We start from the raw sequence: 22505 nt of genomic DNA on the forward strand, positions 1-22505 counted from the left end.
ATCTATATCCCCCCCCCATTATCTATATACCCCCCCATTATCTATAATATACCCCCCCATTATCTATACCCCCCCTATTATCTATATACCCCCCCATTATCTATATACCCCCCCCAATTATCTATATACCCCCCCATTATCTATATACCCCCCCATTATCTATATACCCCCCCCATTATCTATATACCCCCCCCCGTATCTATATACCCCCCCATTATCTATATACCCCCCCATTATCTATATACCCCCCATTATCTATATACCCCCCCCATTATCTATATACCCCCCCCATTATCTATAGACCCCCTATATCCCCCTTTTTGACCCATTTTTGCCCTTTTTAACCCCATTTTTAACCCCATTTCCCCCCTATTATCTATATACCCCCCCCCATTATCTATATACCCCCCCATTACCCCCCATTATCTATATACCCCCCCCATTACCCCCCATTATCTATATACCCCCCCCCCATTATCTATAGACCCCCTATATCCCCTTTATGACCATTTTTGCCCTTTTTAACCCCATTTTTAACCCCTTTTCCCCCCATATTATCTATATACCCCCTTCCCCTATTACCCCCCATTATCTATACCCCCTTTTTGACCCATTTTTGCCCTTTTTAGCCCCATTTTTAACCCCTTTCCCCCTATTATCTCTATACCCCCCCCCCCTATTACCCCATTATCTATATCCCCATTTTTGACCCATTTTTGCCCTTTTTAGCCCCATTTTAACCCCTTTTCCCCCCCTATTATCTATATACCCCCCCCCATTATCTATATACCCCCCATTATCTATATACCCCCCATTATCTATATACCCCCCCCCATTATCTATATACCCCCTCCATTATCTATATACCCCCCCCATTATCTATATACCCCCCCATTATCTCTATACCCCCCATTATCTATATACCCCCCCCATTATCTATATACCCCCCCCATTATCTATATACCCCCCCATTATCTATATACCCCCCCCATTATAAATATACCCCCCCATTATCTATATACCCCCCCATTATCTATATACCCCCCCCATTATCTATATACCCCCCCCATTATCTATATACCCCCCCATTATAAATATACCCCCCCCATTATCTATATACCCCCCCACTATCTATATACCCCCCCCATTATCTATATACCCCCCCATTATCTATATCCCCCCCATTATCTATATACCCCCCCCATTATCTATATACCCCCCCCATTATCTATATACACCCCCATTATCTATATACCCCCCCCATTATCTATATACCCCCCCCATTATCTATATACCCCCCATTATCTATATACCCCCCCATTATCTATATACCCCCCCCCATTATCTCTATACCCCCCCCATTATAAATATACCCCCCCCATTATCTATATACCCCCCATTATCTATATACCCCCCCCATTATCTATATACCCCCCCTATTATCTATATACCCCCTATATCCCCCTTTTTGACCCATTTTTGCCCCTTTTTAACCCCATTTTAACCCCATTTCCCCCCTATTATCTCTATACCCCCCTCCCTATTACCCCCCATTATCTATACCCCCTTTTTGCCCATTTTGCCCTTTTTAGCCCCATTTCTGACCCCCCCCCCCCCCCCTTTGTGCCCTATAGCAGCATCAAGGTGGTCCCGGTGGGGCTGAGCAAAGGGCTCAGGAAGGTCCTACAGGAGAGATTCCCCAACATGAACCGAATGGGGGACATCAGTGAGCTGCTGCTGCAGTGAGATATGGGGCCCTATGGGGGGCTATGGGGGGCTATGGGGCTGGGGGGTCCCTATGGGTCCCTATAGGGCGCTATGGGGTAGCTATGGGGCTGAGGGGTCCCTATGGGTCCCTATAGGGCGCTATGGGGTAGCTATGGGGCTGAGGGGTCCCTATGGGTCCCTATAGGGCGCTATGGGGTAGCTATGGGGCTGTGGGGTCCCTATGGGGCAGATATGGGGCGCTATGGGGCTGGGGTGTCCCTATGGGGCAGATATGGGGTGTCTATGGGTCCCTATAGGGCCTGAGCTGCTGCTGCAGTGCGACATGGGGACACATGGGGGGATGTGGGGTGATATGGGGCGCTATGGGGCTGGGGGGTCCCTATGGGGCAGATATGGGGCGCTATGGGGGGATATGGGGCGCTATGGGGCAGATATGGGGTGATATGGGGGACATCAGTGAGCTGCTGCTGCAGTGAGATATGGGGCCCTATGGGGGGCTATGGGGGGCTATGGGGGGCTATGGGGGGATATGGGGCGCTATGGGGCACTATGGGGCAGATATGGGGCGCTATGGGGCAGATATGGGGTGATATGGGGGACATCAGTGAGCTGCTGCTGCAGTGAGATATGGGGCCCTATGGGGGGCTATGGGGCGCTATGGGGCTGGGGTGTCCCTATGGGGCAGATATGGGGCGCTATGGGGCAGATATGGGGTGTCTATGGGTCCCTATAGGGCCTGAGCTGCTGCTGCAGTGAGATATGGGGCCCTATGGGGGGATGTGGGGGGCTATGGGGCGCTATGGGGCCCTATAGGGTGATATGGGGTGCTATGGGGCAGATATGGGGTGTCTATGGGGCCCTATAGGGGGATATGGGGCGCTATGGGGGACATCAGTGAGCTGCTGCTGCAGTGAGATATGGGGCCCTATGGGGGGATATGGGGCGCTATGGGGCGCTATGGGGTCCCTATGGGGCAGATATGGGGCGCTATGGGGTAGCTATGGGGCTGGGGGGTCCCTATGGGTCCCTATAGGGCACTATAGGGTAGCTATGGGGCTGGGGGGTCCCTATGGGTCCCTATAGGGCGCTATGGGGTAGCTATGGGGCTGGGGGGTCCCTATGGGTCCCTGTAGGGCGCTATGGGGTAGCTATGGGGCTGGGGGGTCCCTATGGGTCTCTATAGGGCGCTATGGGGCTTGGGGGGTCCCTATGGGGCAGATATGGGGCGCTATGGGGCAGATATGGGGTGTCTATGTGTCCCTATAGGGCCTGAGCTGCTGCTGCAGTGCGACATGGGGCCCTATGGGGGGATGTGGGGCGCTATGGGGTGATATGGGGTGTTATGGGGTGCTATGGGGCAGATATGGGGTGTCTATGGGTCCCTATAGGGCCTGAGCTGCTGCTGCAGTGCGACATGGGGCCCTATGGGGTTCTATAGGGTTCTATGGGGTGCTATGGGGCCCTATAGGGGGCTATGGGGCTTTACAGGGGGCTATGGGGTGCTATGGGGCCCTATAGGGTTCTATGGGGTGCTATGGGGCGCTATGGGGTGCTATGGGGCCCAATAGGGTGATATGGGGCCCTTTAGGGTGCTGTGGGGTGCTATGGGGCCCTATAGGGTGCTATGGGGCGTTACAGGGTCCCTGTGGGGCAGGGGGGGCTCTATGGGGCGCTATGGGGCAGATATGGGGTGTCTATGGGTCCCTATAGGGCCTGAGCTGCTGCTGCAGTGCGAGATGGGGACACATGGGGGATGTGGGGTGATATGGGGGGCTATGGGGCCCTATAGGGCGCTATGAGGCTGGGGGGTCCCTATGGGTCCCTATAGGGCACTATGGGGTGCTATGGGGCAGGGGGGTCCCTATGGGTCCCTATAGGGCACTATGGGGCAGCTATGGGGCTGGGGGGTCCTTATGGGTCTCTATAGGGCGCTATGGGGCTGGGGGATCCCTATAGGGCACTATGGGGTGCTATGGGGCAGGGGGGGGTTCTATAGGACGCTATGGGGCTGGGGGGTCCCTATAAGGCGCTATGGGGCTGGGGGTCCCTATAGAGTACTATGGGACTGTGGGGGTTCTATGGGGCTGGGGGGGTCCTATGGGGCGCTATGAGGCCCTATAGGGCGCTATGGGGCCCTGTAGGGTGCTATGGGTCCCTATAGGGTACTATGGGGCTGGGGGCGTTCTATGGGGCTGGGGGTCCCTATAGGGTTCTATGGGTCCCTATGGGGTGTGTGACCCCCAAGTGCTGCCCCATAGGGACGTGCAGCTGTCGGAGAGCGAAAACACTTGGGGGTTCCTATGGGTCCCTATGGGGTAGCTATGGGGCAGGGGGTCCCTATAGGGTACTATGGGGCTGGGGGGTCCCTATGGGTCCCTATAGGGCGCTATGGGGTAGCTATGGGGCGCTATGGGGCAGGGGGGTCCCTATGGGTCCCTATAGGGCACTATGGGGTGCTATGGGGCAGGGGGTCCCTATGGGTCCCTATAGGGCACTATGGGGCAGCTATGGGGCTGGGGGGTCCCTATGGGTCTCTATAGGGCGCTATGGGGCTTGGGGGGTCCCTATAGGGCACTATGGGGTGCTATGGGGTAGGGGGGGTTCTATAGGGTGCTATGGTGCTCTATAGGGCACTATGGGGCTGGGGGGAATCCTATGGGGCAGGAGGGCTCTATGGGGCTCTGGGGCAGATATGGGGTCCCTATGGGCACTGTGGGGCAAGGGGGTCCCTATAGGGCGCTATGGGGTCCCAATGGGTCCCTATAGGTCTCTATGGGTCCCTATGGGGTGTGTGACCCCCAAGTGCTGCCCCATAGGGACGTGCAGCTGTCGGAGAGCGAAAACACTTGGGGGTTCCTATGGGGTCCCTATGGGGTAGCTATGGGGCAGGGGGGTCCCTATGGGGCGCTATGGGGCTGGGGGGTCCCTATGGGTCCCTATAGGGCGCTATGGGGTAGCTATGGGGCTGGGGGGTCCCTATGGGTCCCTATAGGGCGCTATGGGGCAGCTATGGGGCTGGGGGGTCCCTATGGGTCCCTATAGGGCGCTATGGGGTAGCTATGGGGCTGGGGGGTCCCTATGGGTCCCTATAGGGCGCTATGGGGTAGCTATGGGGCTGGGGGGTCCCTATGGGTCCCTATAGGGCACTATGGGGCAGCTATGGGGCTGGGGGGTCCCTATGGGTCCCTATAGGGCGCTATGGGGTAGCTATGGGGCAGGGGGGTCCCTATGGGTCCTTATAGGGCACTATGGGGTAGCTATGGGGCTGGGGGGTCCCTATGGGTCCCTATAGGGCGCTATGGGGTAGCTATGGGGCTGGGGTCCCTATGGGGCAGGGGGGCTCTATGGGGTAGCTATGGGGCTGGGGGGTCCCTATGGGTCCCTATAGGGCGCTATGGGGTAGCTATGGGGCTGGGGGGTCCCTATAGGGCACTATGGGGCTCTATAGGGCGCTATGGGGCTGGGGGGTCTCTATGGGTCCCCTATGGGGTGTGTGACCCCCAAGTTGTGCCCCATAGGGACGTGCAGCTGTCGGAGAGCGAAGCGGAGCAGGACGGGCCCCACAACACACTTGGGGGTCCCTATGGGTCCCTATAGGGCACTATGGGGCTGGGGGGTCCCTATAGGGCGCTATGGGGCTGTGGGGCTTCTATGGGGCAGGGGGGCCCCTATAGGGCGCTATGGGGCTGGTGGGGCCCTACGGGACTGGGGGATCCCTATGGTGCTGGGGGGGTTCTATGGGGCGCTGTCGGGCTCTATAGGGCGCTATGGGGCTGGGGGGATCCTATGGGGCAGGGGGTCCCTATGGGGCAGATATGGGGTGTCTGTGGGTCCCTATGGGGCTGGGAGGTCCCTATAGGGTGCTATGGGGCTGGGGTGGTTCTATGGGACAGGGGGATCCCTATGGGGCGCTATGGGGCTGGGGGGTCCCTATGGGGCTGGGGGGTCCCTATGGGGCGCTATGGGGCAGGGGGGTCCTTATGGGGTTCTATGGGTCCCCTATGGGATGTGTGACCCCCAAGTGCTGCCCCATAGGGTCCCTATAGGGGCTGGGGGTTTTCCTATAAGGTGCTATGGGGCTGGGGGGGACCTATAGGGTACTATGGGGACCTATAGGGCGCTATGGGGTTCTATGGGGTGCTATGGGGCAGGGGGGTCCCTATAGGGTTCTATGGGTCCCTATGGGGTGTGTGACCCCCAAGTGCTGCCCCATAGGGACGTGCAGCTGTCGGAGAGCGAAAACACTTGGGGGTTCCTATGGGTCCCTATGGGGTAGCTATGGGGCAGGAGTGTCCCTATGGGGCGCTATGGGGCTGGGGGGTCCCTATGGGTCCCTATAGGGCGCTATGGGGTAGCTATGGGGCGCTATGGGGCAGGGGGGTCCCTATGGGTCCCTATAGGGCTCTATGGGGCTGGGGGATCCCTATAGGGCGCTATGGGGCTGGGGGGAATCCTATGGGGCTGGGGGGATCCTATGGGGCTGGGGGGGATCCTATGGGGTTGGGGGGGATCCTATGGGGCTGGGGGGATCCTATGGGGCTGGGGGGGAATCCTATGGGGCTGGGGGGGATCCTATGGGGTTGGGGGGATCCTATGGGGCTGGGGGGGAATCCTATGGGGCTGGGGGGATCCTATGGGGTTGGGGGGATCCTATGGGGTTGGGGGGATCCTATGGGGCTGGGGGGATCCTATGGGGTTGGGGGGATCCTATGGGGCTGGGGGGATCCTATGGGGTTGGGGGGATCCTATGGGGCTGGGGGGGATCCTATGGGGCTGGGGGGGATCCTATGGGGCTGGGGGGATCCTATGGGGCTGGGGGGGATCCTATGGGGTTGGGGGGTCCCTATAGGTCTCTATGGGTCCCTATGGGGTGTGTGACCCCCAAGTGCTGCCCCATAGGGACGTGCAGCTGTCGGAGAGCGAAAACACTTGGGGGTTCCTATGGGTCCCTATGGGGTAGCTATGGGGCAGGGGGGTCCCTATGGGGCGCTATGGGGCTGGGGGGTCCCTATGGGTCCCTATAGGGCGCTATGGGGTAGCTATGGGGCTGGGGGGTCCCTATGGGTCCCTATAGGGCGCTATGGGGTAGCTATGGGGCTGGGGGGTCCCTATGGGTCCTTATAGGGCACTATGGGGTAGCTATGGGGCTGGGGGGTCCCTATGGGTCTCTATAGGGCGCTATGGGGCTGGGGGATCCCTATAGGGCACTATGGGGTGCTATGGGGCAGGGGGGGTTCTATAGGACGCTATGGGGCTGGGGGGTCCCTATAAGGCGCTATGGGGCTGGGGGGTCCCTATAGGGTACTATGGGGCTGGGGGGTCCCTATAGAGTACTATGGGACTGTGGGGGTTCTATGGGGCTGGGGGGGTCCTATGGGGCGCTATGAGGCCCTATAGGGTGCTATGGGGCCCTGTAGGGTGCTATGGGTCCCTATAGGGTACTATGGGGCTGGGGGCGTTCTATGGGGCTGGGGGTCCCTATAGGTCTCTATGGGTCCCTATGGGGTGTGTGACCCCCAAGTGCTGCCCCATAGGGACGTGCAGCTGTCGGAGAGCGAAAACACTTGGGGGTTCCTATGGGTCCCTATGGGGTAGCTATGGGGCAGGGGGGTCCCTATGGGGCGCTATGGTCCCTATGGGTCCCTATGGGGCGCTATGGGGCAGCTATGGGGTGTGTGACCCATAGGGACGTGCAGCTGTCGGAGAGCGAAGCGGAGCAGGACGGGCCCCACAACACACTTGGGGGTCCCTATGGGTCCCTATAGGGCGCTATGGGGCTGGGGGGGTCCCTATAGGGCGCTATGGGGCTGGGGGGGTCCTATAGGGCACTATGGGGCTGGGGGGGATCCTGTGGGTCAGGGGAGGCCTATGGGGTGCTATGGGGCTGAGGGGTCCCTATAGGGCTCTATGGGGCTGGGGGGTCCCTATGGGGCTGGGGGGTTCTATGGGACGCTATGGGGCAGGGAGGGGTCCCTATAAGGTGCTGTGGGGCAGGGGGGCCCCTGTGGGGTCCCTATGGGGCAGGGGGGTCCCTATAGGGTGCTATGGGGCTGGGGGGTCCCTATAGGGCACTATGGGGCAGGGGGGGATTCTATGGGGCAGGGGGGGATTCTATGGGGCAGGGGGGATCCTATGGGGCTGGGGGGGAACCTATGGGGCTGGGAGGGATCCTATGGGGTTGGGGGGATCTTATGGGGCTGGGGGGATCCTATGGGGTTGGGGGGATCCTATGGGGCTGGGGGGGATCCTATGGGGCTGGGGGGTCCCTATAGGGGCTGGGGGTTTTCCTATAAGGTGCTATGGGGCTGGGGGGGACCTATAGGGTACTATGGGGACCTATAGGGCGCTATGGGGTTCTATGGGGTGCTATGGGGCAGGGGTGGGCTCTATAGGTCTCTATGGGTCCCTATGGGGTAGCTATGGGGCTGGGGGGGTCCTATAGGGCGCTATGGGGCTGGGGGGTCCCTATAGGGTTCTATGGGTCCCTATGGGGTGTGTGACCCCCAAGTGCTGCCCCATAGGGACGTGCAGCTGTCGGAGAGCGAAGCGGAGCAGGACGGGCCCCACAACGTGCTGCAGCTGCACCACGGCTGCGCAGGGAGGGGGAACATGAGGGAGCAGCAGAGCGCGGTCAGGCTGACCGAGGTATTTGGGGGGGGGTCTTGGGGGTCTTATGGGGTCCTATGGGGTCCTAAGGGGCTTGGGGGTCCCATGGGGGGGGTCTAGGGGGTCCTAAAGGTCTTGGAGGGGGTCCTATGGGGTCCTAAGGGTCTATGGGGTCTTATGGGGGGTCCTAAGGGTCTTGGGGGGGGGGCTGGGGGGTCCTATGGGGTCCTAAGGGTCTTGGGGGGGGGCTTAGGGGTCCTATGGGGTGGGGGTGGGTCTATGGGGGGGTCTTGGGGGGGGTCTAGGGGGTCCTATGGGGTCCTATGGGGTCCTAAGGGGCTTGGGGGGGGTCTAGGGGGTCCTATGGGGGGGACTTGGGGGGTCCTGGGTGGGTTGGGGGGGTCTAGGGGGTCTTATGGGGGGGGGGAGAGGGGTTTTGGGGGGGGCTTGGGGGGGTCTTGGGGTGGCTTTGGGGGGCTTTGGGGGGGTCTTGGGGGTCCTATGGGGTCCTAAGGGTCTTGGGGTGGGGGTAGGGGGCATTAAGGGGGTCCTGGGGGGGGTTGGGGGCCTTGGGGTTGGGGGGGTCTTGGGGGTCCTAAGGGTCTTGGGGTGGGGGTGGGGGGGCATTTGGGGGGGGTTGGGGGGTCTGGGGGGTCCTATGGGGTGGGGGTGGGTCTATGGGGGGGTCTTGGGGGTCTTATGGGGTGGGAGGGGGAACATGAGGGAGCAGCAGAGCGCGGTCAGGCTGACTGAGGTATTTGGGGGGGGGTCTTATGGGGGTCCTATGGGGGGTCTTTGGGGGGGTCTTGGGGGTCTTATGGGGTCCTATGGGGGTCCTGGGGGGGGGTCTAGGGGGTCCTATGGGGTCCTATGGGGTGGGGGTGGGTCTATGGGGGGTCTAGGGGGTCCTATGGTGTCCTAAGGGTCTTGGGGTGGGGGTTGGGGGGCGTTTAGGGGGGATTTGGGGGGTCCTATGGGGGGGGGAGGGGGGTCTTGGGGGTCCTATGGGGTCGTAAGGGTCTTGGGGGGGGTCTAGGGGGTCCTATGGGGTCCTAAGGGTCTTGGGGTGGGGGTTGGGGGGCGTTTGGGGGGGATTTGGGGGGTCCTAAGGGGCTTGGGGGGGGTCTAGGGGGTCCTGTGGGGTCCTATGGGGTCCTAAGGGGCTTGGGGGGGGTCTAGGGGGTCCTATGGGGTCCTATGGGGTCCTAAGGGGCTTGTGGGGGGTCTAGGGGGTCCTATGGGGTCCTATGGGGTCCTAAGGGGCTTGGGGGGGGTCTAGGGGGTCCTATGGGGTCCTATGGGGTCCTAAGGGGCTTGTGGGGGGTCTAGGGGGTCCTATGGGGTCCTATGGGGTCCTAAGGGGCTTGGGGGGGATCTAGGGGGTCCTATGGGGTCCTATGGGGTCCTAAGGGGCTTGGGGGGGGTCTAGGGGGTCCTATGGGGTCCTATGGGGTCCTAAGGGGCTTGGGGTGGGGGTAGGGGGCATTAAGGGGGTCTTGGGGGGGGTTTGGGGGGGTTTCATGGGGTCCTAAGGGTCTTGGGGGTCCTATGGGGGGGTCTAGGGGGTCCTAAGGGTCTTGGGGGTGTTGAGGGGGTCCTAAGGGTCTTGGGGTGGGGCTGGGGGGATCCTATGGGGTCCTAAGGGTCTATGGGGTCCTAAGGGTCTTGGGGGGGGTCTAGGGGGTCCTATGGGGTCCTAAGGGTCTTGGGGGGAGTCTAGGGGGTCCTAAGGGTCTTAGGGGGGGTCTAGGGGGTCCTATGGGGTCCTAAGGGTCTTGGGGGGAGTCTAGGGGGTCCTATGGGGTCCTAAGGGGCTTGGGGGGGGGCTAGGGGGTCCTATGGGGTCCTATGGGGGTCCTAAGGGGCTTGGGGGGGGGCTGAGGGGTCCTATGGGGTGGGGGTGGGTCTATGGGGGGGTCTTGGGGGTCCTATGGGGTCCTAAGGGGCTTGGGGGGGGGCTGAGGGGTCCTATGGGGTGGGGGTGGGTCTATGGGGGGGTCTTGGGGGTCTTAAGGGTCTTGGGGGTGGGCTGAGGGGTCCTATGGGGTCCTATGGGGTCCTAAGGGTCTTGGGGGTCCTATGGGGTGGGGGTGGGTCTATGGGGGGTCTTGGGGGTCTTATGGGGGGGCTGGCAGGGGGCTGGGGGGGTCCTAAGGGTCTTGGGGGGGTCTAGGGGGGTCCTATGGGTCTTGGGGGGGTCTAGGGGGTCCTATGGGGGGAGTATTGGGGGTTTGGGGGGGGTTTGAGGTCCTATGGGGGGGTTAAGGGGGTCCTGGGGGGTTTGGGGGGGGTCTAGGGGGTCCTATTGGGTGGGGGTGGGTCTATGGGGGGGCCTTGGGGGTCCTATGGGGGGGTTGGGGGATTCTAGGGGGTCCTATGGGGTCCTATGGGGTCCTAAGGGTCTATGGGGCCTTATGGGGGGTCCTAAGGGTCTTAGGGGGGGTCTAGGGGGTCCTATGGGGTCCTAAGGGTCTATGGGGTCTTATGGGCGGTCCTAAGGGTCTTGGGGGGGGGCTGAGGGGTCTTATGGGGTCCTAAGGGGCTTGGGGGGGGGCTGAGGGGTCCTATGGGGTGGGGGGGGGGCTGAGGGGTCCTATGGGGTCCTAAGGGGCTTGGGGGGGGGCTGAGGGGTCCTATGGGGTGGGGGTGGGTCTATGGGGGGGTCTTGGGGGTCCTATGGGGTCCTATGGGGTCCTAAGGGGCTTGGGGGGGGTCTAGGGGGTCCTATGCGGTCCTATGGGGTCCTAAGGGGCTTGGGGGGGGTCTAGGGGGTTCTATGGGGTCCTATGGGGTCCTAAGGGGCTTGGGGGGGGTCTAGGGGGTCCTATGGGGTCCTATGGGGTCCTAAGGGGCTTGGGGGGGGTCTAGGGGGTCCTATGGGGTCCTATGGGGTCCTAAGGGGCTTGGGAGGGGTCTAGGGGGTCCTATGGGGTCCTATGGGGTCCTAAGGGTCTATGGGGTCCTATGGGGTCCTATGGGGTCTTGGGGGGGGTCTAGGGGGTCCTATGGGGTCCTATGGGGTCCTAAGGGGCTTGGGGGGGGTCTAGGGGGTCCTGTGGGGTCCTATGGGGTCCTAAGGGGCTTGGGGGGGGTCTAGGGGGTCCTATGGGGTCCTAAGGGGCTTGGGGGGGGTCTAGGGGGTCCTATGGGGTCCTAAGGGGCTTGGGGGGGGTCTAGGGGGTCCTATGGGGTCCTATGGGGTCCTAAGGGGCTTGGGGGGGGTCTAGGGGGTCCTATGGGGTCCTATGGGGTCCTAAGGGGCTTGGGGGGGGTCTAGGGGGTCCTATGGGGTCCTATGGGGTCCTAAGGGGCTTGGGGGGGGTCTAGGGGGTCCTATGGGGTCCTATGGGGTCCTAAGGGGCTTGGGGGGGGTCTAGGGGGTCCTATGGGGTCCTATGGGGTCCTATGGGGTCCTAAGGGGCTTGGGGGTGGGCTGAGGGGTCCTATGGGGGCGATTGAGGGGGTCCTGGGGGGTCTAGGGGGTCCTATGGGTGGGGGTGGGTCTATGGGGGGTCTAGGGTGTCCTATGGGGTCCTAAGGGTCTTGGGGTGGGGGTTGGGGGGCGTTTGGGGGGGATTTGGGGGGTCCTATTGGGGGGGGAGGGGGGTCTTGGGGGTCCTATGGGGTCGTAAGGGTCTTGGGGGGGGGGCTTGAGGGGGAACATGAGGGAGCAGCAGAGCGCCGTCAGGCTGACTGAGGTATTTGGGGGGGGGTCTTGGGGGTCTTATGGGGTCCTATGGGGTCCTATGGGGTCCTAAGGGTCTATGGGGGGGGGTCTTGGGGGTCCTATGGGGGTCTTACGGGGGTCTTATGGGGCTTGGGGGGGGTCTAGGGGGTCCTGTGGGGTCCTATGGGGTCCTATGGGGGTCCTGGGGGGGGTCTAGGGGGTCCTATGGGGTCCTATGGGGTCCTAAGGGGCTTGGGGGGGGTCTAGGGGGTCCTATGGGGTCCTATGGGGTCCTATGGGGTGGGGGTGGGTCTATGGGGGGGGGATGGGGGGTCCTATGGGGTCCTATGGGGTGGGGGTGGGTCAATGGGGGGGTCTTGGGGGTCCTATTGGGGGGAGGTCTGGGGGGGGGGTCCTATGGGGTCCTAAGGGTCCTATGGGGTCCTATGGGGTGGGGGTGGGTCAATGGGGGGGTCTTGGGGGTCCTATTGGGGGGAGGTCTGGGGGGGGGGGTCCTATGGGGTCCTAAGGGTCTGGGGGGGGGGCTGGGGGGGTCTTAGGGGTCTTATGGGGGGTCTTCGTGGTCCTATGGGGTCCTAAGGGTCCTATGGGGTCCTATGGGGGGGGGGTCTAGGGGGTCTTGGGGATCCTAAGGGGCTTGATGGGGGGATTTGGGGGGTCCTATGGGGGGGATTGAGGGGGTCCTGGGGGGTCCTAAGGGTCTTGGGGTGGGTTTGGGGGGCATTAAGGGGGTCCTGGGGGGGTTGGGGGGGGGGGTTAATGGGGTCTTGGGGGGGATTTGGGTTGAATTCGGGGGGTTTTGGGGGTGAATTTGGGGGGTCTTGGGTGGGATTGGGGGGGGTTGGGCAGGTCCTGGAAGGTTAAAGAGCCTTTGGGGGGGGGGGTTGGGGGGTCTTGGGGGGGATTTGGGGGTCATTAAAGGGGTGTTGGGTGGATTTGGGTTGAATTCGGGGGTTTTGGGGTGAATTTGGGGGGTCTTGGGTGGGATTGGGGGGGGTTGGGCAGGTCCTGGAAGGTTAAAGAGCCTTTGGGGGGGGGGGGCGGGTTGGGGGGTCTTGGGGGGGGATTTGGGGGGCATTAAGGGGGTCCTGGGTGGATTTGGGTTGAATTCGGGGGGTTTTGGGTTGAATTCGGGGGGTCTTGGGTGGGATTGGGGGGGGTTGGGCAGGTCCTGGAAGGTTAAAGAGCCTTTGGGGGGGGGGGCGGGTTGGGGGGTCTTGGGGGGGATTTGGGGGTCATTAAGGGGGTCCTGGGGGGGTTGGGGGGGGGTTAATGGGGTCTTGGGGGGGATTTGGGTTGAATTCGGGGGGTTTTGGGGTGAATTTGGGGGGTCTTGGGGGGGTTGGGGGGGATTGGGCAGGTCCTGGAAGGTTAAAGAGCCTTGGGGGGGGGCGTTGGGGGGTCTTGGGGTGGGTTTGGGGGGCATTAAGGGGGTCCTGGGGGGGTTTGGGGGCATTAAGGGGGTCCTGGGTGGATTTGGGGTGAATTTGGGGGGTTTTGGGGTGAATTTGGGGGGTTTTGGGTGGGATTGGGGGGGGTTGGGCAGGTCCTGGAAGGTTAAAGAGCCTTTGGGGGGGGGGGCGGGTTGGGGGGTCTTGGGGGGGATTTGGGGGTCATTAAGGGGGTCCTGGGGGGGTTGGGGGGGGTTAATGGGGTCTTGGGGGGGATTTGGGTTGAATTCGGGGGGTTTTGGGGTGAATTTGGGGTGAATTTGGGGGGTCTTGGGTGGGATTGGGGGGGGTTGGGCAGGTCCTGGAAGGTTAAAGAGCCTTTGGGGGTGGGGGGCAGGTTGGGGGGTCTTGGGGGGGATTTGGGGGTCATTAAGGGGGTCCTGGGGGGGGTTGGGGGGGGGGTTAATGGGGTCTTGGGGGGGTTTTGGGTTGAATTCGGGCGGTTTTGGGGTGAATTTGGGGGGTCTTGGGTGGGATTGGGGGGGTTGGGCAGGTCCTGGAAGGTTAAAGAGCCTTGGGGGGGGGGGCGGGTTGGGGGGTCTTGGGGGGGATTTGGGGGGCATTAAGGGGGTCCTGGGGGGGGGTTGGGGGCATTAAGGGGGTCTTTGGGTGGATTTGGGTTGAATTTGGGGGGTTTTGGGGTGAATTTGGGGGGTCTTGGGTGGGATTGGGGGGGGTTGGACAGGTCCTGGAAGGTTAAAGAGCCTTGGGGGGGGCGGGTTGGGGGGTCTTGGGGGGGATTTGGGGGTCATTAAGGGGGTCCTGGGTGAATTCGGGGGGTTGGGGGGGGGTTGATGGGGTCTTGGGGGGGATTTGGGTTGAATTCGGGGGGTTTTGGGGTGAATTTGGGGGGTTTTGGGTGGGATTGGGGGGGGTTGGGCAGGTCCTGGAAGGTTAAAGAGCCTTGGGGGGGGGGGGGGGGGGCGGGTTGGGGGGTCTTGGGGGGGATTTGGGGGTCATTAAGGGGGTCCTGGGGGGGGGTTGGGGGCATTAATGGGGTCTTGGGGGGGGTTTGGGTTGAATTCGGGGGGTTTTGGGTTGAATTCGGGGGGTTTTGGGTTGAATTTGGGGGGTCTTGGGGGGGGTTGGGCAGGTCCTGGAAGGTTAAAGAGCCTTGGGGGGGGGGGGGTTGGGGGGTCTTGGGGGGGGATTTGGGGGGCATTAAGGGGGTCCTGGGTGGATTTGGGGGGTTTTGGGGGGGGATTTGGGTTGAATTCGGGGGGTTTTGGGGTGAATTTGGGGGGTTTTGGGGTGAATTTGGGGGGTCTTGGGTGGGATTGGTGGGGGTTGGGCAGGTCCTGGAAGGTTAAAGAGCCTTTGGGGGGGGGGGGGGCGGGTTGGGGGGTCTTGGGGGGGATTTGGGGGGCATTAAGGGGGTCCTGGGTGGATTTGGGTTGAATTCGGGGGTTTTTGGGGTGAATTTATGGGGTTTTGGGGCTGATTTGGGTCCTGGTTGGGGTGAATTTGGGTTGAATTTGGGGTTTTTTGGGGGGTTTTTGGGGTGAATTTGTGGGGTTTTGGGGGTTTTTTGGGGTGAATTTGGGGGATTTGGGGGATTTGGGTTGAATTTGTGGGGTTTTGGGTTTTTTGGGGTGAATTTGGGGGTTTTGGGTTGAATTTGGGGGTTTTTGTGGGGTTTTTGGGGTGAATTTGTGGGTTTTTGGGGTTTTTGGGGTGATTTTGTGGGTTTTTGGGTTGAATTTGTGGGTTTTTGGGGTTCTTGGGTTGAATTTGGGGGGTTTTGTGGGTTTTTGGGGTGAATTTGTGGGGTTTTGGGTTTTTTTGGGGTGAATTTATGGGTTTTGGGTTGAATTTGTGGGTTTTTGGGGGGCTTTTAGGGTGAATTTGTGGGGTTTTGGGGGGGTTTTGGGGTGAATTTGGGGGGTTTTGGGGCTGATTTGGGTCCTAATTGGGGTGAAGTTGGGGGGATTTGGGTTGAATTTGTGGGTTTTGGGGGTTTTTTGGGTTGAATTTGGGGGGTTTTGGGTTGAATTTGTGGGTTTTGGGGCTGATTTGGGTCCTGGTTGGGGTGAATTCGGGGGTTTTTGGGGTGATTTTGTGGGTTTTTGGGGTTTTTTGGGATGAATTTGGGGGTTTTTGGGTTGAATTTGTGGGGTTTTGGGGTTTTTTGGGTTGAATTTGGGGGTTTTTGGGTTGAATTTATGGGGTTTTGGGGCTGATTTGGGTCCTGGTTGGGGTGAATTTGGGGTGAATTCAGGGGGTTTTGGGGGAATTTGGGTTAAATTTGGGGTTTTTTGGGGGGGGGTTGGGTTGAATTCGGGGGTTTTTGGGTTGAATTTGGGGGTTTTTAGGGTTTTTGTGTTGAATTTATGGGGTTTTGGTGCTGATTTGGGTCCTGGTTGGGGTGAATTCGGGGGTTTTTGGGTTGAATTTGTGGGTTTTTGGGGGGTTTTTGGGTTGAATTTATGGGGTTTTGGGTGTGATTCAGGTCCTGGTTGGGGTGAATTCGGGGGTTTTTGGGGTGAATTTGTTGGTTTTTGGGTTTTTTGGGGTGAATTTATGGTGTTTTTGGTGCTGATTCGGGTCCTGGTTGGGGTGTATTACAGATCGGGCCCCGTCTGACGCTGCAGCTGGTGAAGGTGGAGGAGGGGCTGGGCCAGGGGGGGGTCCTGTATCACTGCTACGGTAAGGACAGGTCCTGGAAGGGGAAAGGAACAGGGGGGGGAGGGTCCTGGAAGGGGAAAGGAACGGGGGGGGGGGGGTTGGGAAGGTCCTGGAAGGTCCATAAAGAGCCTTGGAATGGTTGGGATGGGTTGGGAAGGTCCTGGAAGGTTAAAGGGGCAGGGGGTGGTTGGGTTGGGTTGGGAAGGTCCTGGAAGGGTAAAAGAAAGGGGGGTTGGGAGGGTCCTGGAAGGTTAAAGAGCCTTGGAATGGCTGGATTGGGTTGGGAAGGTCCTGGCAGGTCCATAAAGAGCCTTGGAATGGCTGGGAAGGTCCTGGAAGGTTAAAGAGCCTTGGGGTGGTTGGGTTGGGAAGGTCCTGGAAGCTTAAAGGGTCTTGGGGTTATTGGGGTGGGTTGGGAAGGTCCTGGAAGGTCACAGGGATGCGGAGGGGGGGCTGGGCCAGGGGGGGGTCCTGTATCACTGCTATGGTAAGGACAGGTCCTGGAAGGGGAAAAGGGGGGGGGAGGGTCCTGGAAGGGGAAAGGGGCATTGAATGGGTTGGGAAGGTCCTGGAAGGTCACAGGGATGAGGGGAGGGGCTGGGCCAGGGGGGGGTCCTGTATCACTGCTATGGTACAGACAGGTCCTGGAAGGGGAAAGGAACAGGGGGGAGGGTCCTGGAAGGTCACAGGGATGGGGGGGGGGGGTCCTGTATCACTGCTATGGTAAGGACGGGTCCTGGAAGGGGAAAGGATGGGGGGGGGGTTAGGGGGGTCCTGTAAGGTTAAAGGGACATTGAGTGAGTTGGGAAGGTCCTGGAAGGGGAAAGGGGCATTGAATGGGTTGGGGTGGGTTGGTTGGGTCGGGTTGGGAAGGTCCTGGAAGGTTAAAGGGTCTTGGGGTTATTGGGTTGGGTTGTTGAGGTCCTGGCAGGTCAATAAACCATGGGATAATGGGGTTGTTGAGGTCCTGGCAGGTCCATAAAGAGCCTTGGAATGGCTGGATTGGGTTGGGAAGGTCCTGGAAGATCAATGAACCAGGGGATAATTGGGTTGGGAAGGTCCTGGAAGCTTAAAGAGACATTAAATGGTTGGGTTGGGAAGGTCCTGGAAGGTCCATAAAGAGCCTTGGAATGGTTGGGTTGGGTTGGGAAGGTCCTGGAAGGGTAAAGAGTCAATAGGGTGGGTTGGGAGGGTCCTGGAAGGGTAAAGGGGCAGGGGGTGCTTCAGTTGGGTTATAAGGGTCCTGGAAGGGTAGTCAATGGGTTGGGTTGGGAAGGTCCTGTCAGGTCCATAAAGAGCCTTGGAATGGCTGTTCGGGTCCTGGCAGGTCTATAAAGAGCCTTGGAATGGCTGTTCGGGTCCTGGCAGGTCCATAAAGAGCCTTGGAATGGCTGGTCAGGTCCTGGCAGGTCAATAAACCATGGGATAATGGGGTTGTTGAGGTCCTGGCAGGTCCATAAAGAGCCTTGGAATGGCTGTTTGGGTCCTGGCAGGTCCATAAAGAGCCTTGGAATGGCTGTTTGGGTCCTGGCAGGTCCATAAAGAGCCTTGGAATGGCTGGTCAGGTCCTGGCAGGTGCATAAAGAGCCTTGGAATGGCTGTTCGGGTCCTGGCAGGTCCATAAATAGCCTTGGAATGGCTGGGTTGGGTTGGGAAGGTCCTGGAAGGTCAATAAAACATGGGATAATGGGGTTGGGAAGGTCCTGGAAGGGGAAAGGAATGGGGGGTTGGGAAGGTCCTGGAAGGTCAAAGAGCTTTGGAATGGTTGAGTTGGGTTGGGAAGGTCCTGGCAGGTCCATAAAGAGCCTTGGAATGGTTGGGAAGGTCCTGGAAGATTAAAGAGCCTTGGAATGGCTGAATTGGGTTGGGAAGGTCCTGGAAGGTTAAAGAGCCATGGGGTGGTTGGGTTGGGTTGGGAAGGTCCTGGAAGCTTAAAGGGTCTTGGGGTTATTGGGGTGGGTTGGGAAGGTCCTGGAAGGTCACAGGGATGGGGGGGGGGGGGGGGGGGGGTCCTGTATCACTGCTATGGTAAGGACAGGTCCTGGCAGGTCCATAAAGAGCCTTGGAATGGCTGTTCGGGTCCTGGCAGGTCCATAAAGAGCCTTGGAATGGCTGGTCAGGTCCTGGCAGGTCCATAAAGAGCCTTGGAATGGCTGGTCAGGTCCTGGCAGGTCCATAAAGAGCCTTGGAATGGCTGTTCAGGTCCTGGCAGGTCCATAAAGAGCCTTGGAATGGCTGTTCGGGTCCTGGCAGGTCCATAAAGAGCCTTGGAATGGCTGTTCGGGTCCTGGCAGGTCCATAAAGAGCCTTGGAATGGCTGTTCGGGTCCTGGCAGGTCCATAAAGAGCCTTGGAATGGCTGGGTTGGGTTGGGAAGGTCCTGGAAGGTCACAGGGATGGGGGGGGCGGGGGGAGGGTCCTGTATCACTGGTATGGTAAGGACAGGTCCTGGAAGGTCCATAAAGAGCCTTGGAATGGTTGGGAAGGTCCTGGAAGGGGAAAGGGGCATTGAGTGGGATGGGAAGGTCCTGGAAGGTCAATGAACCATGGGATAATTGGGTTGGGAAGGTTCTGGCAGGTCCATAAAGAGCCTTGGAATGGCTGGGAAGGTCCTGGAAGGGGAAAGGGGTATTGAGTGGGTTGGGAAGGTCCTGGAAGGTTAAAGAGCCTTGGAATGGTTGGGTTGGGAAGGTCCTGGAAGGGTAAAGGGGCAGGGGGTGCTTCGGTTGGGTTATAAGGGTCCTGGAAGGGTAAAGAGTCAATGGGTTGGGTTGGGAAGGTCCTGGCAGGTCCATAAAGAGCCTTGGAATGGTTGGGAAGGTCCTGGAAGATTAAAGAGCCTTGGAATGGTTGGGTTGGGTTGGGAAGGTCCTGGAAGGTTAAAGAGCCTTGGAATGGCTGTTTGGGTCCTGGCAGGTCCATAAAGAGCCTTGGAATGGCTGGTCAGGTCCTGGCAGGTCAATAAACCATGGGATAATGGGGTAGTTGAGGTCCTGGCACGTCCATAAAGAGCCTTGGAATGGCTGTTCGGGTCCTGGCAGGTCCATAAAGAGCCTTGGAATGGCTGTTTGGGTCCTGGCAGGTCCATAAAGAGCCTTGGAATGGCTGTTCGGGTCCTGGCAGGTCCATAAAGAGCCTTGGAATGGCTGGGTTGGGTTGGGAAGGTCCTGGAAGGGTAAAGGGCTGTTGGGGTGGGTTGGAAGGGTCCTGGAAGGGTAAAGAGTCAATAGGGTGGGTTATAAAGGTCCTGGAAGGGTAAAGGGCTGTTGGGGAGGGTTGGGAAGGTCCTGGAAGGTTAAAGGGTCTTGGGGTTATTGAGGTGGGTTGGGAAGGTCCTGGAAGGGTAAAGAGTCAATAGGGTGGGTTATAAAGGTCCTGGAAGGTTAAAGGGTCTTGGGGTTATTGGAGTGGGTTGGAAAGGTCCTGGAAGGTTAAAGGGTCTTTGGGTTATTGGGTTGAATTGGTCAGGTCCTGGAAGGTCCATAAAGAGCCTTGGAATGGCTGGGTTGGGTTGGGAAGGTCCTGGAAGGTAACAGGGATGGGGGGGGGGGTCCTGTATCACTGCTATGGTAAGGACGGGTCCTGGAAGGGGAAAAGGGGGGGGGGAAAGGTCCTGGAAGGGGAAAAAGGGGCTTTGAATGGGTTGGGAAGGTCCTGGAAGGTTCATAAAGAGCCTTGGAATGGCTGGGAAGGTCCTGGAAGGTTAAAGGGATGGGGGGGGGCTGGGCCAGGGGGGGGTCCTGTATCACTGCTATGGTAAGGACGGGTCCTGGAAGGGGAAAAGGGGGGGGAGGGTCCTGGAAGGGGAAAAAGGGGCTTTGAATGGGATGGGAGGGTCCTGGAAGGGTAAATAGGCTTTGAATGGGTTGGGGTGGGTTGGTTGGGTTGGGTTGGGAAGGTCCTGGAAGGTTAAAGGGTCTTGGGGTTATTGGGTTGGGTTGTTGAGGTCCTGGCAGGTCCATAAACCATGGGATAATGGGGTTGTTGAGGTCCTGGCAGGTCCATAAAGAGCCTTGGAATGGCTGGATTGGGTTGGGAAGGTCCTGGAAGGTCAATAAAACATGGGATGGTTGGGTTGGGAAGGTCCTGGAAGGGTAAAGAGACTTGGAATGGCTGGATTGGGTTGGGAAGGTCCTGGAAGGGTAAAGGGCTGTTGGGGTGGGTTGGAAGGGTCCTGGAAGGGTAAAGAGTCAATAGGGTGGGTTATAAAGGTCCTGGAAGGTTAAAGGGTCTTGAGGTTATTGGGTTGGATTGGTCAGGTCCTGGAAGGTCCATAAAGAGCATTGGAATGGCTGGGAAGGTCCTGGAAGGTCACAGGGATGGGGGGGGCGAGGGGGGCTGGGCCAGGGGGGGGTCCTGTATCACTGCTACGGTAAGGACAGGTCCTGGAAGGGGAAAGGAACGGGGGGGAGGGTCCTGGAAGGTCACAGGGATGGGGGGGGGGGGGCTGGGCCAGGGGGGGGTCCTGTATCACTGCTATGGTAAGGACAGGTCCTGGAAGGGGAAAACAAGGGGGGGAGGGTCCTGGAAGGTCCATAAAGAGCCTTGGAATGGCTGGGTTGGGTTGGGAAGGTCCTGGAAGGTAACAGGGATGGGGGGGGGGTCCTGTATCACTGCTACGGTAAGGACAGGTCCTGGAAGGGGAAAACAAGGGGGGGAGGGTCCTGGAAGGTCACAGGAAAGGGTGGGGGGGGGGGTTGGGAGGGTCCTGGAAGGGGAAAGAGACATTAAGTGGGTTGGGAAGGTCCTGGAAGGTCCATAAAGAGCCTTGGAATGGCTGGGTTGGGTTGGGAAGGTCCTGGAAGCTTAAAGGGTCTTGGGGTTATTGGGGTGGGTTGGGAAGGTCCTGGAAGGTCACAGGGATGGGGGGGGGGCTGGGCCAGGGGGGGGTCCTGTATCACTGCTACGGTAAGGACAGGTCCTGGAAGGGGAAAAGGGGGGAGGGGAAAGGTCCTGGAAGGGGAAAAAGGGGCTTTGAATGGGATGGGAGGGTCCTGGAAGGGTAAAGAGTCATTGGGTTGGGTTGGGAAGGTCCTGGCAGGTCGATAACAAGCCCCTTTTCCCCCCATAGTTCACAAGTCGGAGTCGGAGCTTCGGGAACTGCTGGAAAAAAGGGAAAAGAAACTGAAAGAAAAAGAGGAAAGAAAAAGGGAACAGGAGGAAAATGTGAAGAGGAAGAGGGAGAACAGGGAACAAATGAGGTGGGGCTGACCCATAAGTGTGGGGCTGAGACCCATAAGTGGGGCAATATGTGGGGCTGGGGGTGATATGTGGGTCAATATGTGGGGCTGAGACCCATATGTGGGTCCATATGTGGGGCTGGGGGTGATATGTGGGGTGGGGGGTGGTATGTGGGTCAATATGTGGGGCTGAGACCCATATGTGGGGCAGTGTGTGGGGCTGGGGGTGATATGTGGGGCTGAGACCCATATGTGGGGTGGGGAGGGGGAGAGAGACCCATATATGGGGCAATGTGTGGGGCTGAGACCCATAAGTGGGTCAATGTGTGGGGCAATGTGTGGGGCTGAGGGTGATATGTGGGGCTGAGATCCATATGTGGGGTGGGGAGGGGGACAGAGACCCATATATGGGGCAATGTGTGGGGCTGAGACCCGTATGTGTGGGGCTGAGACCCATATGTGGGTCAGTGTGTGGGGCTGAGACCCATATGTAGGTCAATGTGGGTCAATATGTGGGGCTGCCCCATAAGTGTGGGGCTGAGACCCATAAGTGGGGCAATATGTGGGGCTGGGGGGTGGATGTGTGGGGCAGAGACCCATATGTGGGGCAATGTGTGGGTCAGTGTGTGGGTCAGTGTGTGGGGCTGGGGGTGATATGTGGGGCAGAGACCCATATGTGGGGCAGAGACTCATATGTGGGGTTGGGGGTGATATATGGGGCAATGTGTGGGTCAATATGTGGGGCTGGGGGTGATATGTGGGGGTGGGGGGTGGTATGTGGGTCAATATGTGGGGCTGAGACCCATATGTGGGGTGGGGAGGGGGAGAGAGACCCGTATATGGGGCAATGTGTGGGGCTGAGACCCATATGTGGGTCAATATGTGGGGCTGGGGGGTGGATGTGTGGGGCAGAGACTCATATGTGGGGCAATGTGTGGGGTTGAGAGCCATATGTGGGGTGGGGGGGTGGATGTGTGGGGCTGGGGGTCAATGTGTGGGGCTGAGACCCATAAGTGGGTCAATGTGTGGGGCAGTGTGTGGGGCTGAGACCCATATGTGGGGCAGAGACCCATATGTGGGGTTGGGGGTGATATATGGGGCAATGTGTGGGTCAATATGTGGGGCTGGGGGTGATATGTGGGGTGGGGGGTGGTATGTGGGTCAATATGTGGGGCTGAGACCCATATGTGGGGTGGGGAGGGGGACAGAGACCCATATATGGGGCAAT

General features: G+C 59.5%; 1 protein-coding gene across 1 annotated transcript in view; it reads left to right on the forward strand.

The window, feature by feature from the left end:
* Nucleotides 1-1592: 1592 nt before the first annotated feature.
* LOC107307714 (suppressor of SWI4 1 homolog) overlaps nucleotides 1593-22505 on the forward strand; it is a gene marked incomplete at its 5' end in the record, with an annotated part of 31227 nt that continues 10314 nt past the window's right edge. The window contains 4 exons of the mRNA XM_085535884.1: nucleotides 1593-1742; nucleotides 8250-8373; nucleotides 16041-16119; nucleotides 21169-21298. Of these exons, the coding sequence (XP_085392010.1) occupies nucleotides 1593-1742; nucleotides 8250-8373; nucleotides 16041-16119; nucleotides 21169-21298 (483 nt within the window). The remainder of the gene's footprint in view (nucleotides 1743-8249; nucleotides 8374-16040; nucleotides 16120-21168; nucleotides 21299-22505) is intronic.

The sequence above is a fragment of the Coturnix japonica genome, unplaced genomic scaffold (genome assembly GCF_054131305.1).
Source record: "Coturnix japonica strain WE unplaced genomic scaffold, WE-NBRP24 Scf211, whole genome shotgun sequence".
Classification (NCBI taxonomy): domain Eukaryota; kingdom Metazoa; phylum Chordata; class Aves; order Galliformes; family Phasianidae; genus Coturnix; species Coturnix japonica.